This window comes from Balaenoptera acutorostrata, chromosome 7, assembly GCF_949987535.1.
Source record: "Balaenoptera acutorostrata chromosome 7, mBalAcu1.1, whole genome shotgun sequence".
Taxonomy (NCBI): domain Eukaryota; kingdom Metazoa; phylum Chordata; class Mammalia; order Artiodactyla; family Balaenopteridae; genus Balaenoptera; species Balaenoptera acutorostrata.
In genome coordinates, this window is record NC_080070.1 from 16,237,083 (window position 1) to 16,249,353 (window position 12,271).

General features: G+C 43.9%; 1 protein-coding gene across 1 annotated transcript in view; it reads left to right on the top strand.

Moving 5' to 3' along the window:
• Nucleotides 1-3,250: 3,250 nt before the first annotated feature.
• Nucleotides 3,251-12,271, top strand: part of CREB3L2 (cAMP responsive element binding protein 3 like 2) — a 129,759-nt gene continuing 120,738 nt past the window's right edge. The window contains exon 1 of the mRNA XM_007177097.2: nt 3,251-3,741. Within this exon, the coding sequence (XP_007177159.1) occupies nt 3,640-3,741 (102 nt within the window). The 5' untranslated portion in view covers nt 3,251-3,639. The remainder of the gene's footprint in view (nt 3,742-12,271) is intronic.

A 12,271-nucleotide genomic window follows, 5' to 3' on the forward strand; every position in this document is an offset into this window, starting at 1 on the left:
ATTCCACTTCTGGCTATTTAACCAAAGGAAAAGAAAACACTAACTCAAAAAGATATCCTGACCCCCACGTTCCTTGAAGCATTATTTACAATAGCCAAGACACAGAAGCAATCTAAGTGTCCATCAGTGGATGAATGGATAAAGAAAATGTGGTATACGGATAAATTGGAATATTATTCCGCCATTAAAAAGAAGGAAATCCTGGCATTTGCAACAGCATGGATGGACCTTGAGGGCATTATGGTAACTGAAATAAGCCAGACAAAGAAAGACAAATACTGTATCATCTCACTTGGGTGGAGTCTAAACAAACATACAAGCAAACTCATGGATACAAACAGACTGGTGATTCCCAGGCAGGGGTTGGGGGTGGGCAAAATGGGTGAAGGGAGTCAAAAGGCAATCTTCCAGTTATAAAATACATATACATAAGTCCTGGGGCTGTAATATACAGCATGGTGACTATAACTAGACATTGTGGTGACCATTTCACAATATATATAAATATCGAATCATTATGTTGTACACCTGAAACTCGTAAGTGTGATATGTCAATTATATCTCAAAAAAACCAAACCAAACTAAACCCAAAACCAGACAGGGGAGCAAGCACTGCTACTTTGGTTTTTTTTTTGGTGGCGCTGTGCCGCTTGCAGGATCTTGGTTCCCCCACCAGGGACTGAACCTGGGCCACCACGGTGAAAGCATCGAGTATTAACCACTGGACCGCCAGGGAATTCCTGAGTGCTGCTACTTTTTAAGGGATGCCAGAGAAGCTGGAAAAAAAGTCAGCTGAATTGTTAAGTCCTAATTATGTTAGGGGAAGGGACAAACTCTAGACTCAAGATGTAGGACAAGAAATGTGCTGGTGAGAAGTCTTCGTACATTGAATGGGAGAAGCATACAGGCAACAAAGGAGGCTGAAAAACCATTTAGGAATTGTGACATTACTATATTACTATGGCAATACAGATAAATTTAATCAAGCATTTAGGAAACCAATTATTATATTACTGATTTTATGAAGGAAAAAGTCAGTGGCTTAAAACAATATAAACTTATTACCTTTAGTTTGTGCGGGTCAGGAATCTGGGTATGGCATAGCTGAGTCCTCTGACTCTGGGTCTCTCACAAGGCTGCAGTCATCTCAAGGCTCAACTCGTGGAGGATCTGCTTCCACAGTCACTCAAGTGGTTATAGTAACAGGATCCAGTTGCTCCTGGGTTATCGGATTGAGGGACTCGGTTCCTTGTTGGCTGTTAGTTGGACACCTTCCTCAGTTCCTTGCTACATGGGCCTCTCCATAGGGCAGCTCACAGATCAGAGCAAGCAAACGAGAGGAGGAGAGAACAAGCAAGACAGGAGCCAGAATATTTTTTGACATCCCATCACTTTTGCCACATTCTCTTTGTTAGAAGGAAGGCCCTGGGTCCAGCCCACACTCAAGCGGAGGCAGTTTCAGAGGGTGTGAACACCAGGAAGCAGGATCTTCAGAGCCATCTTAGAAACTGTCAACCACATGGGGCAAAACCAGGGACTGACGTTGCCTAAGGCAGAAATGTTTGACAGATACATGCTTGTATTCCAATTTAAGGAGGGTGTGCATGTTTCTTACCTCACTTGCTCACGTTGAGTGTTATGCTAAGAAAAATGGAAAAAGTTTCTAAAAATTGAAAAGGTGATCTATGAAAAGGATGTGGTGAAGGTGATAGCAGACTGGAAAATAAAAACCAAGGACTAAGAGAAAAATGAGAAAACTATTATACAAGGAAGGTACGGGGCCCATAAACTAGAATTTCCACTTACGCATTAAAATATTCTCCAACGACCCAGGAGACAGGACGAGACAAATGGAACAGTTTCTACGATAAACGACCACTTAAAGACACCATAGAGTTCTAAGACAAAATTGGACTGACCCTATCCACCAAAAAATACTTGCGAAGGGGACAAAGTAACACCTCCATACCGGAATGTGCCATTGTAAGCAACTTCTGGAGACAATTGGCAAAGACTCCCTTACACTTAAAATGAGCAAACTATATATGCAAGCACTTTGTTTCCTTAAAAGGAGTCTGACGCAATATTGTAAAGCAACTATACTCCAATAAAAGTTAATTTAAAAAAAGAAAAAAAAAAAAAGGAGTCTGAAAGGAGGAAAAAAAATCACAAGTTGAGGGAAAATAATTTAGAAGAGGCTATCTCTTTCCCAATCTAGGCAGGCCTGGTGGTCTGTCCCCTGCCCATCTCTCAGGCCACCTCTCCCCTCACTCACTCCCTGGCACCTCAGTCCGCAGCCACACTTGTCTCCTTGGCTGTCTGTAAAACACCAGCTTCTCCCCAAACCTCATTTAATTCAGGTCTGTTCCCAAACGTCACCTACGCAGAAAGAACTTCCCTGATTGCTATCTAAAATAGCATCGATCTGCCCCATCCTCTTACCTTGCTTTGATTTTCCTTTATAGCAGTTACCAGTTTCTGACATTATACGTTTCTTTCTTTACCTGGTTATTGTCTGACTCTTCCACTGAGGTAAAATCTCTATGACCTGGAAAAGGAAGCCATAGGCTCTTTTCAACAATGTCTGTTGGGTAAATAAAAGAAAAAAATAGAATAAGGAGAGCCCATAAAAAACACGTCAGGAGAAGAGCCTAACAGCGGAAGAAAAACCTGAAGCACAAGCAATTTCAATTTGCCAGATATGTGCTAACATGAATTCATGCATAATAGAGAATATTTACATTTGTGTGTAATATGTGACTTATTTTTTAAAAATCCTGAAAGACTCAAATGAGCTAAACTACTTGAAAATATTTAGGACAGTACGTAAGGCAGCCCTCCCAGCAGCGCTCTCTTCTTCTAGACGCGCGCGCTAATTTCTCTCGATTCTCAGGCGACTGAGCGCACCCTCCCTCTTATAAAATGTATTCTTGTCGCTATTTGATTGGCTGTCCCTCCCAGGCGCTCCTTCCTCATTGGTTGCGCCCCCAGTCCATCACTCCTGGGCTCAAGCACTCCATTTGTCTGCTGCCGCAGACCGCGGCTCCCGGCCGTACTAAAACCAGAGTAGCTCCCCGGTGACGTCAAAGGCGCTGCCCGCCCACATTCCAAAGCCTGGGCGGAGACTTCCCGCTGCCCCTGCCTCTGGACGGAGAGCAAGACTTCTGATTGGGTAGGGCGGGAGAAGTGAGCATCCGATTGGTCCCCGCCCTGGAGGGAGGAGGAGTCATAGCTGTCTGCCGGAGCAGAGCTGAGGAGCCCTGGGGAATCTCAAAGTTTGTGTCTGGAGCAGTAGTGGAAAGTGAGCTTAGTGAGAAGGGCTTTTCTTGGGATGAGTACTGATCTCCTGCCTTTATTTTGGATACACACCCTGCTCTATTCTCCTCAGCCTTCGGTCTGATCTCTAGACAGTCTGTCTCCTCTGGGGATTCTCAAATCTCCGAGGACGCTGGACCGGAGCCCTTGGCAATTCTCTCTCAGGCAGAGGAGCGAACGTTTTCCTTCCTAACTGCATAAGCTACACGCATACGCACACACACGCACACACACTCAAGCAGAGGCGGATCTCGCCCTCCGAGGCCGCCCTACCCGCTCCCCTCCTGCCCTCAGCATCCTCGGCCCAGCGCGCCTCGGACCACCATGGAGGTGCTGGAGAGCGGGGAGCAGAGCGTCCTGCAGTGGGACCGCAAGCTGAGCGAGCTGTCAGAGCCCGGGGAAACCGAGGCTCTCATGTATCACACGGTGAGGACTTGGCGGGGCGGCGAAGGGGCGGCTTGAGAGGGGGAAGTGTCATCAAAGGAACAGCTCGGGACAGGGAACTGGGAAGGAAGTATTTGGGAAGAGCATGCCCAGAATGGAGAGATCTGGGGAGAGGTGTGGTTTTTCTAGCTGAACAGTGAAGGTGGGCCGCTGTCTCTTTTAAACTTTTGATAATAGTAACGACGCTTTGTATTCCTTCAGCAACTTATACTCTTTTCCCTGAGGGCTTTTCATATCTGCTGTATCATTTCCTATTGCGCTGTAAAGCAGGAGAAGGGGTAGACGTTTTGATAATCTGCCTCTGTTTAGTTTGCTACTAATATTTGTGGGAAGATTTTTTTAAAACTGGGCAAAATAAAGTAGCATTTTCTATCCTGCGCTGTCATATTCTCTCTTTCTCTTCCTTTACTTTCTTATTTGAATTTTAGGAAGTATACCTCTGTGTGTGTGTGTGTGTGTGTGTGTGTGTGTGTGTGTGTGTGTTTTGAAAAAAGGTCCCTTCATATTAGGAGGAAGACTACTTTATTTGGCTCCTTCAACTGTTCAGCCAAGAAATCTGCTTCCTCCTTCTTCAGAGGAAAATCAGCAAAGGAGAATGGAAAATCTGAGACAGTGCATATTTCAGAAAGGCTTTGGAGAAGGTGGGGCAGCTCACCAGTTCCTTGCTCAGTCTTATGTCCCAGAGATCCCTTTGAGCATTAAACTGTCACAGAGGACACACATTTCTTATAAAGTTTTCAATTTCAAGTTTTTGGTATTAAATTTGCAAAATGAAATTTTGTTTCCAACAGCCAGCACTGATAATATGACTTTATTGTGAGATCTCTTTGTTTCTTTTTTACAAATGCAGAGTTTGTATAGAGAGAGAGAAAGAGAGAGAGACACTAATGAGAAAATGAGAGGCTTGGCTATTTCCCCTTCATGATTCTTTTAATGGAGTCAGTGCCACGATATTTGAAACTTTTGCAAAATGGCCTGCAGGCTCCACCCCTTTGGCCTTTGCCTCTGGCTGACGTTATTTTGGGAAAAGGGATGAGGACCTCCCTGTGATTCCCACCAAGGCATTTGTGGTGGCTGAGAAGGGCTTGTTGAAAACATGCCGAGTGCAGGGCAGAGAGGTAGTGGAAGTTCATGCCGGGTCAAAAGCCAGATGTGTGGTGTGATCTTCTGGGCTTTGCTCACTGAGTCTGTCCTGAGGACACCACATGGGCTGCCTTTGGATTGGGGGCCCAGATGTGCTTCCCGTCGCCAGGACAGAACTCAGAGAACACTGGCCCTCAAATATCTTCTGATAGTATCTCCAGATGTTTCTCCTGACATAGGCCACATTTTAGCCATTTGCGAGGGGCAGCTCTTCTCTTTTGTTCTCACGAGTACTGTGAAAATGTCTCATCCCGCAGCTGTAATGCTTTGGGTTGTCTTTCAGCTGGTGCGATGAATTATGCACAGCCTCCACATTCCCTTTCTCAGGCCTCATGACTTGCATTTGTGAGATCTTATGCCAGGGTTTGAGATGCTACCCGTGACTGTGACATTAACTTCAAGCAGGACAGCTTGGACTGGCTCTAACTGACATCTTTATGCACAGTTTCAGGGGTAGAGACCTTACCTTCCTTTTGGTAGCAAGGGCTTAGTTCTTCTATGTCATTGTAATGAAGGAGTGATGGGTGATTATTTTTCTTCTAATTTGATTTTTTTAAAAATTACTTTTATGTATGCCACTTAGGGACGTGTCTCTCTTCTGGGCAGCTCACTCATATAAAATGCCACTCGTCATTGCTGCAAGCCGTGGCCCACAAACTGAGTATATGAATTAGTGTTGAAAGACGTATTGGATTTGGTAGCACAGACGACTGGGTTATATTCCTTCTAAACTAAGGGGAGTTGGGCAGAGATTTGAAAATAGATAACTTTCCCATCTGTTTCTTGAACTCTGTTGGGTATCCAGTTGCAGAGCTGGTTATTATTGCCATTTGATCATAATGAGAAATGGCCTGACCTCCAAGTGGAAAAAGGATGGCCTGATGATGCATTCACTCACAGATTTATTTGTTCTTTCAGTGAATGGTTATTGAAGAGCTTCTATGTGCGAAACACTGTTCTAAGCAGTTGGGATACATCAGTGAACCAAAAAGACCTCAAAATTCTTGACCTTGAGAAGCTTACACTCTAGGCCTGAAGTAGGGGAGAAGGTTATCTCAGCAGGATGAAAAGCCAGAGCAAAGGCTCTAAGGTGGGAGTGTGTCTGGCATGAGCTTATGGTAACATCACCTTCTGTTTTAGATTCCCCCCATTTTTGTCAGTTTTTTTCTTGTAAAAATGCAGGTTACTTCTGAGGCAGAGTGCCTGTTTTTGGAATGGCCCAGTGAAACTTTCCAAGTTGAGTGGATTAGGCATCACATAGGGAGAGGAGAGCCTGCAGGGAGGGTAAGGTACAAATGTAAGCTGGGAAATTGGTAAGATAGTATAGCTACCATCTATTGTATATTTATTATCTGAAAGGGAGGGCTGGCTTCATGGGCCTGCCACCTGTGCAGTCCCACAGGACCCCGCACTTTGATGCTCTGCTGTCACCATCATGAGATCCTCAATAATTTTCGAACAAGGGCCCACACGTTTGCATTTTGTAGCAGGTCCCATAGATTATGTAGCTGGTCCTCATGAAAGGCATTGTACTTAGTGCTTTACAAAAATGATGTATCAGTGGGACTTCCCTGTTGGTTCAGTGGTTAAGACTCAGAGCTTCCACTGCAGGGGGCACAGGTTCGATCCCTGATCAGGGAACTAAGATCCCTCATGCCGCCGGGCACATCCAAAAAAAAAGAGGATATCTCAATAATCCAGTGAAGGAGTCGTTTTACAGATAAGAAAACTGAGGCTTAATGAGTTTAAGTGGCTTGGTAAAAGGTCATTTAAACTCAAGTCTACCTGCCTCCAAAGCCCAAGCTCTTGCCCACTATGCTGTATGAATGAAGGATCCAGACTTAAAAGGAACTGAGTCAGAGGATAGGGAGTCAGAAATTGCTGAGTCTGAAGGCAGCTAATATTTAACTGAGGTGGCAGTTCAACCACCAACCCTTCCTAGCATGATCACTCTCTTTGCTCTAAGTAGGGATTTAGCTACCACACGCATGATTGCTAATGCCCTGTTTTAGCAAAACTGTCACCTACCTGATTTTAAAAATATAGAAGTTGCCCGAGGCTGGGATTGTCACGTCTCCGAGGCGCCTTCTGTGAGCCATCAGGAGCAGTGTTTTTCTCATTTGGTTAGTTATGAAGAAAACTTCTGGGTCCAGAAGGACAAAGGCTTAGAGGAGACAGTTTCAAAGTCTATAAAATAATGAACCACACAGAGCGAATTTGGACTTGCTCATTAGATCCTGAATTATTAGAGCTTTGGGCTTCCTCTTGAAGCTGAAAAAATAGTTCCCATACGGATGATGAGATATAATTTTAAATCAGTGAGTAGTACATTTAGGAAAGCTATTGCTTCTAGAGTGGATACAGGCTAAAACTGGTTTCAGAAAAGATGGCAGATATAAAAATGAGGAGTGTATCTATTATGGTTTCAAATCATTGCAAGAAGCCTTGTCCCCTCCCCTAAACCTGCCAGGATGTTGGATGTTTCTAACATTCATGTTGTGTTTCCTGTAAGATTCTGTGCAAATTACATTTCTGGGAATTTACTGTGGGATTTTGCAATTTAAAGAGCAAAACAGTCTATAAATCTTATCTATGTATATTATTACATGCACTGACTATATCTGGGCGGATGCTCAAGAAACAGATGGCTGATGTTTTTCTGGTAAGGGGACTTGAGGAACTAGAGGTCAAGAGAGAGAGGGAGGGAGAGGGAGTTACTTACACACTATCCCTTTCGTACTGTTCAAACTTTTACCTCCTGAAAGTATTTAGGAAATGAAAAATGACAACTTAAAGGCACCACATAAAACTGGACTGGAGGTAATTTTAGCCTGCATGTCCTTGGGGAGAGAGGGCGTTCTGGTGCTCACTCAATACCACCAGAGTTGGTGGAGGCCTTGGGTAATGAATAGAGGAAGCAGGAGTGCTTGCTGGAAAAGGGCTTTGAGGATGGAGGATTAACAGTGGGTTTGTGTATGATAAACTTCGTGCTTTTGGTAATTTTCTTATAGCTCAGTTTAGCAATCTGGAAAAGAGGGATTTTATCAATTTTTGCAATGACTATTTTTTTTAAGGTATACAATAGGATACCTTTTCTTTGCAAAGATAATGACAGAGGTTCTGCTTGGTATTTCATTTTATTTTATTGAGGTATAGTTGATTTACAATATCATGTTAGTTTCAGGTGTACAGCACAGTGATTCATATATATATATATATATTTTTTTTTTCTTTTTTCTTTTTCTGATTCTTTTCCCTTATAGGTTATCACAAAATGTTAAGTATAGCTTCCTGTGCTATAAGAAGGTCCTTGTTGGTTATCTGTTTTATATATAGTAGTGTGTATCAGTTAATTCCAACCTCCTAATTTAGTTCTGCTTCCTTTAAATACTAAATTCATGTAAATCCAGTTCTTTGTAGAATTATTAGTGGTTATGCGCTTAAATTTTATATCCAATTGGTTCTTAAAATGAAATGACTGAGCCCAGAGGGTGGTAGGTGGGGTGTTAAGGGTAGGTTCCACCTGCCTGGTGAGCGGATGTGAAGGCCATCTGGCTTCCACATCCATTGTGATTGCCGGAAGGTGGATGGCCGATCTGAGAGGCTGGTGGTTTCCCCTTCCTCTCGGCGGCCCAGAGACTTGATAGGGCTCCTGTGGGATATGGGAGCTTTTGGTTTGATGTTCGCCTCCTATTGTTGGCTTCTGGCCAGATTCTGAGTGGGACCCTGGGTCCTTGTGGCTTGAGAAATCATTACTTCTGGTCACCTGACCTCCACCAATTGAATAAAGGTAATGAGTTCCAGTAGGAGACAGAATTGTGAAGTCAGTATAATTTGTCTTCAAGGCCCTACTTCACCTTTCTTCACCTTCACTCCTTTCATGTTTCCCTCGCTTCTTGGACCCCAAGTTGCTCGCTGTAATGGTGTTCTCTTTCCAACTCCTCCTCTTTAATTTTGTTCTCAGGAAAGATTTTTAAGTTTACACTAAAAATTTCAGTATTAGTAAAGCTTAACATATGACCCCTAAATGGGCATTTATATTTAACAATAATTTCTTGAATCTCTAAATGGAGAACTTTAGGCAATAGCCAGGTAGTAGGGGAGGAGTATTTGGGGAACTGGGGGGGAGCTCTCACTACCTCTCTGTATGTGGCCCCTATTCATAAGGTAGCCTTGCATATATGTTGCTGATTTAGCTATGATCTAAAGAATTTTCATTGTTTTGGTGAAAAATCTTTGACTCAATTATATTATTGTCTCTGAAATTGTTCTCACTGTGTTAACACGGGTTGGGGGAAGGTGGGCTTGGGCACAGTTCTGAAAGATGAGAGGGCAGTACTGAGTTTTGTACTTGCCCTCTTTCTTGAGTGATCCCTGAGTGATAATATCCTATTGAGCTCTGATGTGAAGTTGCTCTGGCAGGAGAAATGAGGCACTGCATCTAGATTAATAATTGAATTAAATGAGAATGCGTGCCGCTGCGAGTAACTGAAAACCGATCCACATTGCTTACACAATAAGTGAATTATTCTGTCACGTTGCAAGATGCCTAAAAGTATAGCTACATGTTTGGCTGATTCAGCAGCTCCTCAGTTCATCATGGACCTAGATTCCATCCATCCATATGCAGGTTTCATCTTCAAGTTGGAGGCAACCAGAAGGCAACTCATACCCATATGAGTTTCAGGTGTTCAAATAAAAATAACAATATCCAAAGGGAGAAGAGAGGTTGTGTCTTCCCTGTGTCCTTTTTTAAGATGGAAGAAACTTTTTTTAGATGCCTACCAGCTGATTTCTCTTCGAGCTTTATTGTCAAGGATTGGATTACATCATCATTTCTGAACCAATGGCTGGAAAGGGATTTACCGGATTGGCTTAGATTAGTCATGTGGGAATGGAGGAGCTATTGGAGCCTCAACCAGCATGACCATGTGTAATGATCATTAGTAAAATAGTCTGAGTTGGCAGACCTTTCCTTCACTAAAAGGTGTGTTCATTTAGCCAATGGCTGTTTTTCTCACAAAGGTGGGCTAGCAAATGGAAAATGTTTTAAAACATTTAAACATGGAATATCTCTGCAATGCATGCAAAGGCTATCATGGAGGGGGTACTGCTGTGTCCCAACTCACGAATGAGGAAATGTAGAATTAACTATATTATCTGAACTCTCTGCGTCAGGGTCAGATATCAGGGCTGGAGGTAACTAGCTGAGCCTGTAATCATGATCACAGTGCAAGACAAGAATGACTTGTTCTGTTCGAGGTCCACACAACCTCATCTCCGCAGGCAGAGAGCTGAATGCCATTTTTCAAAGAAGCTGTTTTTCCAGTTGCATATGGCTATTCAAACACTGATAAGGTCAGAGTGTGCCTGTTTGCAGCTTGAACTGCCGGCCTCAGCCCTTCGGGGCTCTGACCTGTCTGTGGACTGTCTTGGGGCAAATGGCCTTAGGCTTTGGCTGGGAGTTTGGTAGGACTGAGGGCCTAGGGCTGCAGAGTGTCTGAATTGCTTGTCAGTGATTTTATGAATGAGGGAGTAGTGTTTACATTCCCTACCTCAGTAGAGTCAAGCCTGAAATGAAATGGTGAGATTCACCATTGGTGTCAACCTTGAGTCTATTCCCCCTTCTCCCAGCTCACCACATGCTCTCCGGCTCTTCCAAGTGAAGCTCCAAGTGACCTCATTTTTTCCCTGAATGGAATTGTCTAGGTTACCCACAAGGCACATGGGAGGTGACGGCTCCTTTTATCTATGGAGAATCTGAGGCCTCGAGCAAAAAAGAGACCTCAGCTGGAACACAAGCTTCTTGAAGGCAGGGGACATGACTGTCTTTTCTATACTCCCAAGCACAGGATGCTCAGAGATATGTAATACTTGCTTGATGCACAATTACGTAGAGTGAGGCAGTCTTGGAGAATGAATAAGCTCAGTGGCCTTGGTCTCGTTTGTTAGTGTATTTTTTTAAAACTCTGGATGCTTGTAAATGCCTCTGCAAGTCTGAAAATTTAATATGAAAGTGACTTGGGTAGTTTGATGTCAATAACTTTTCTTGTTTAGTTTTGAGACCCAGACGGGTGGGAGGATGATTCTATAATAGTCCCAGTTTCCGCTAGAGTAGAGTTGAAGGCAGCGTTGTGGAAAGGGTGTGCCTTCAAGCCAGGCAGATTTGGAATCCAGGGCCACTGGTTCTCTGGTGACCTTGGGCAAGTAACCTCTCCTCTTTGGGTCTCAGTTTCTTCACATGTCACTGCCTAGCCCATAGTGTACACACTTTTTCACCCTCTCCCCTAAGTCAAATGTCTTCTTTCTGGGGAAGAGGTATCCCCACCTCAGGAGTCTGATATCATTCAGGAAGCACAAGGGACCTGTAATTATTCTCTCTCAGGCATCTTCATTTCCTCTCCTCCCCAGCTTCTGCCTTGTGCTGTAAACACAGGTCTCTGCCTTGAACACATGTTTGCCAGATGCTGTTGCCCCTCCTTGCTCTGCTTGTTTTTTCTCTCTTGTTTACTGCCAGGTTTTCTCAGACAAGTAGTCAATAGCTACGGCCTCCATTTCCTCAGTTTTTACTTCTGCCTCCTGTATGTTCTGGTTCCTCCTGCTGCCTGAAGGTTCTCCAACTTCTCTCTAACTGCTCCATCCACTAGTTTTCTCTCCATCCTTACCTGCAAGGCCTCATGGGAACATTTGGCAATATTGACCGACCACACGTTCATCTCGTAACTCGCTCTTGCTTTGGCTCCCATGATACCCTGGGAGGCTTAGTTTTTCCTCCTTTGCTGGCTGCATTACCACCTGTTAAATGTGAGCGTTTGGTTCTTGGCCTTGTGTTCTCCCTGTACACTCTCCTGGGCTCCTCCATCAACTTCAATACAGCTGGTTCTCAGATCTTTACATCTGTTAGTTGTCTGTGGATAGAAACTGGGAGATCTTTGGAATATGACCCAAGATCTTCTGGGCCCTCATGAGCTGTAGAGTGGCTCTGGCTGGGTAACCTTTGAATCTTCCTGGTGCATTACTTTGAGAAGAGCTGAGAACACTTTGATCCCCCTTATCACCACACCCCTGTTATCTCAGGGGGTGTTTTGTGACTCAGCTCTCCTGCAGTGTAAACCTAAGAGAGGCTCATGAGTCATTGCTGGGACACAGCTGTTTCTTGAGTCAGTGTCACCCATCAGATGCAGGCTGTGTTTTGACTGGGTTCGTACTTATCCTTCAGCTTGGGAAGCACTTTTTTGGTGTTCTGCGGTGGTGTATCTAATTTTTTTCTAGGACTGAGTGGAAGGTCAGTGCAAAAGGCAGACATAAGTTCTTAGATCTTGTACCATTGATCCTTCTGGTGTGTATAGCTGCTGTCGAGCTCAGTTAC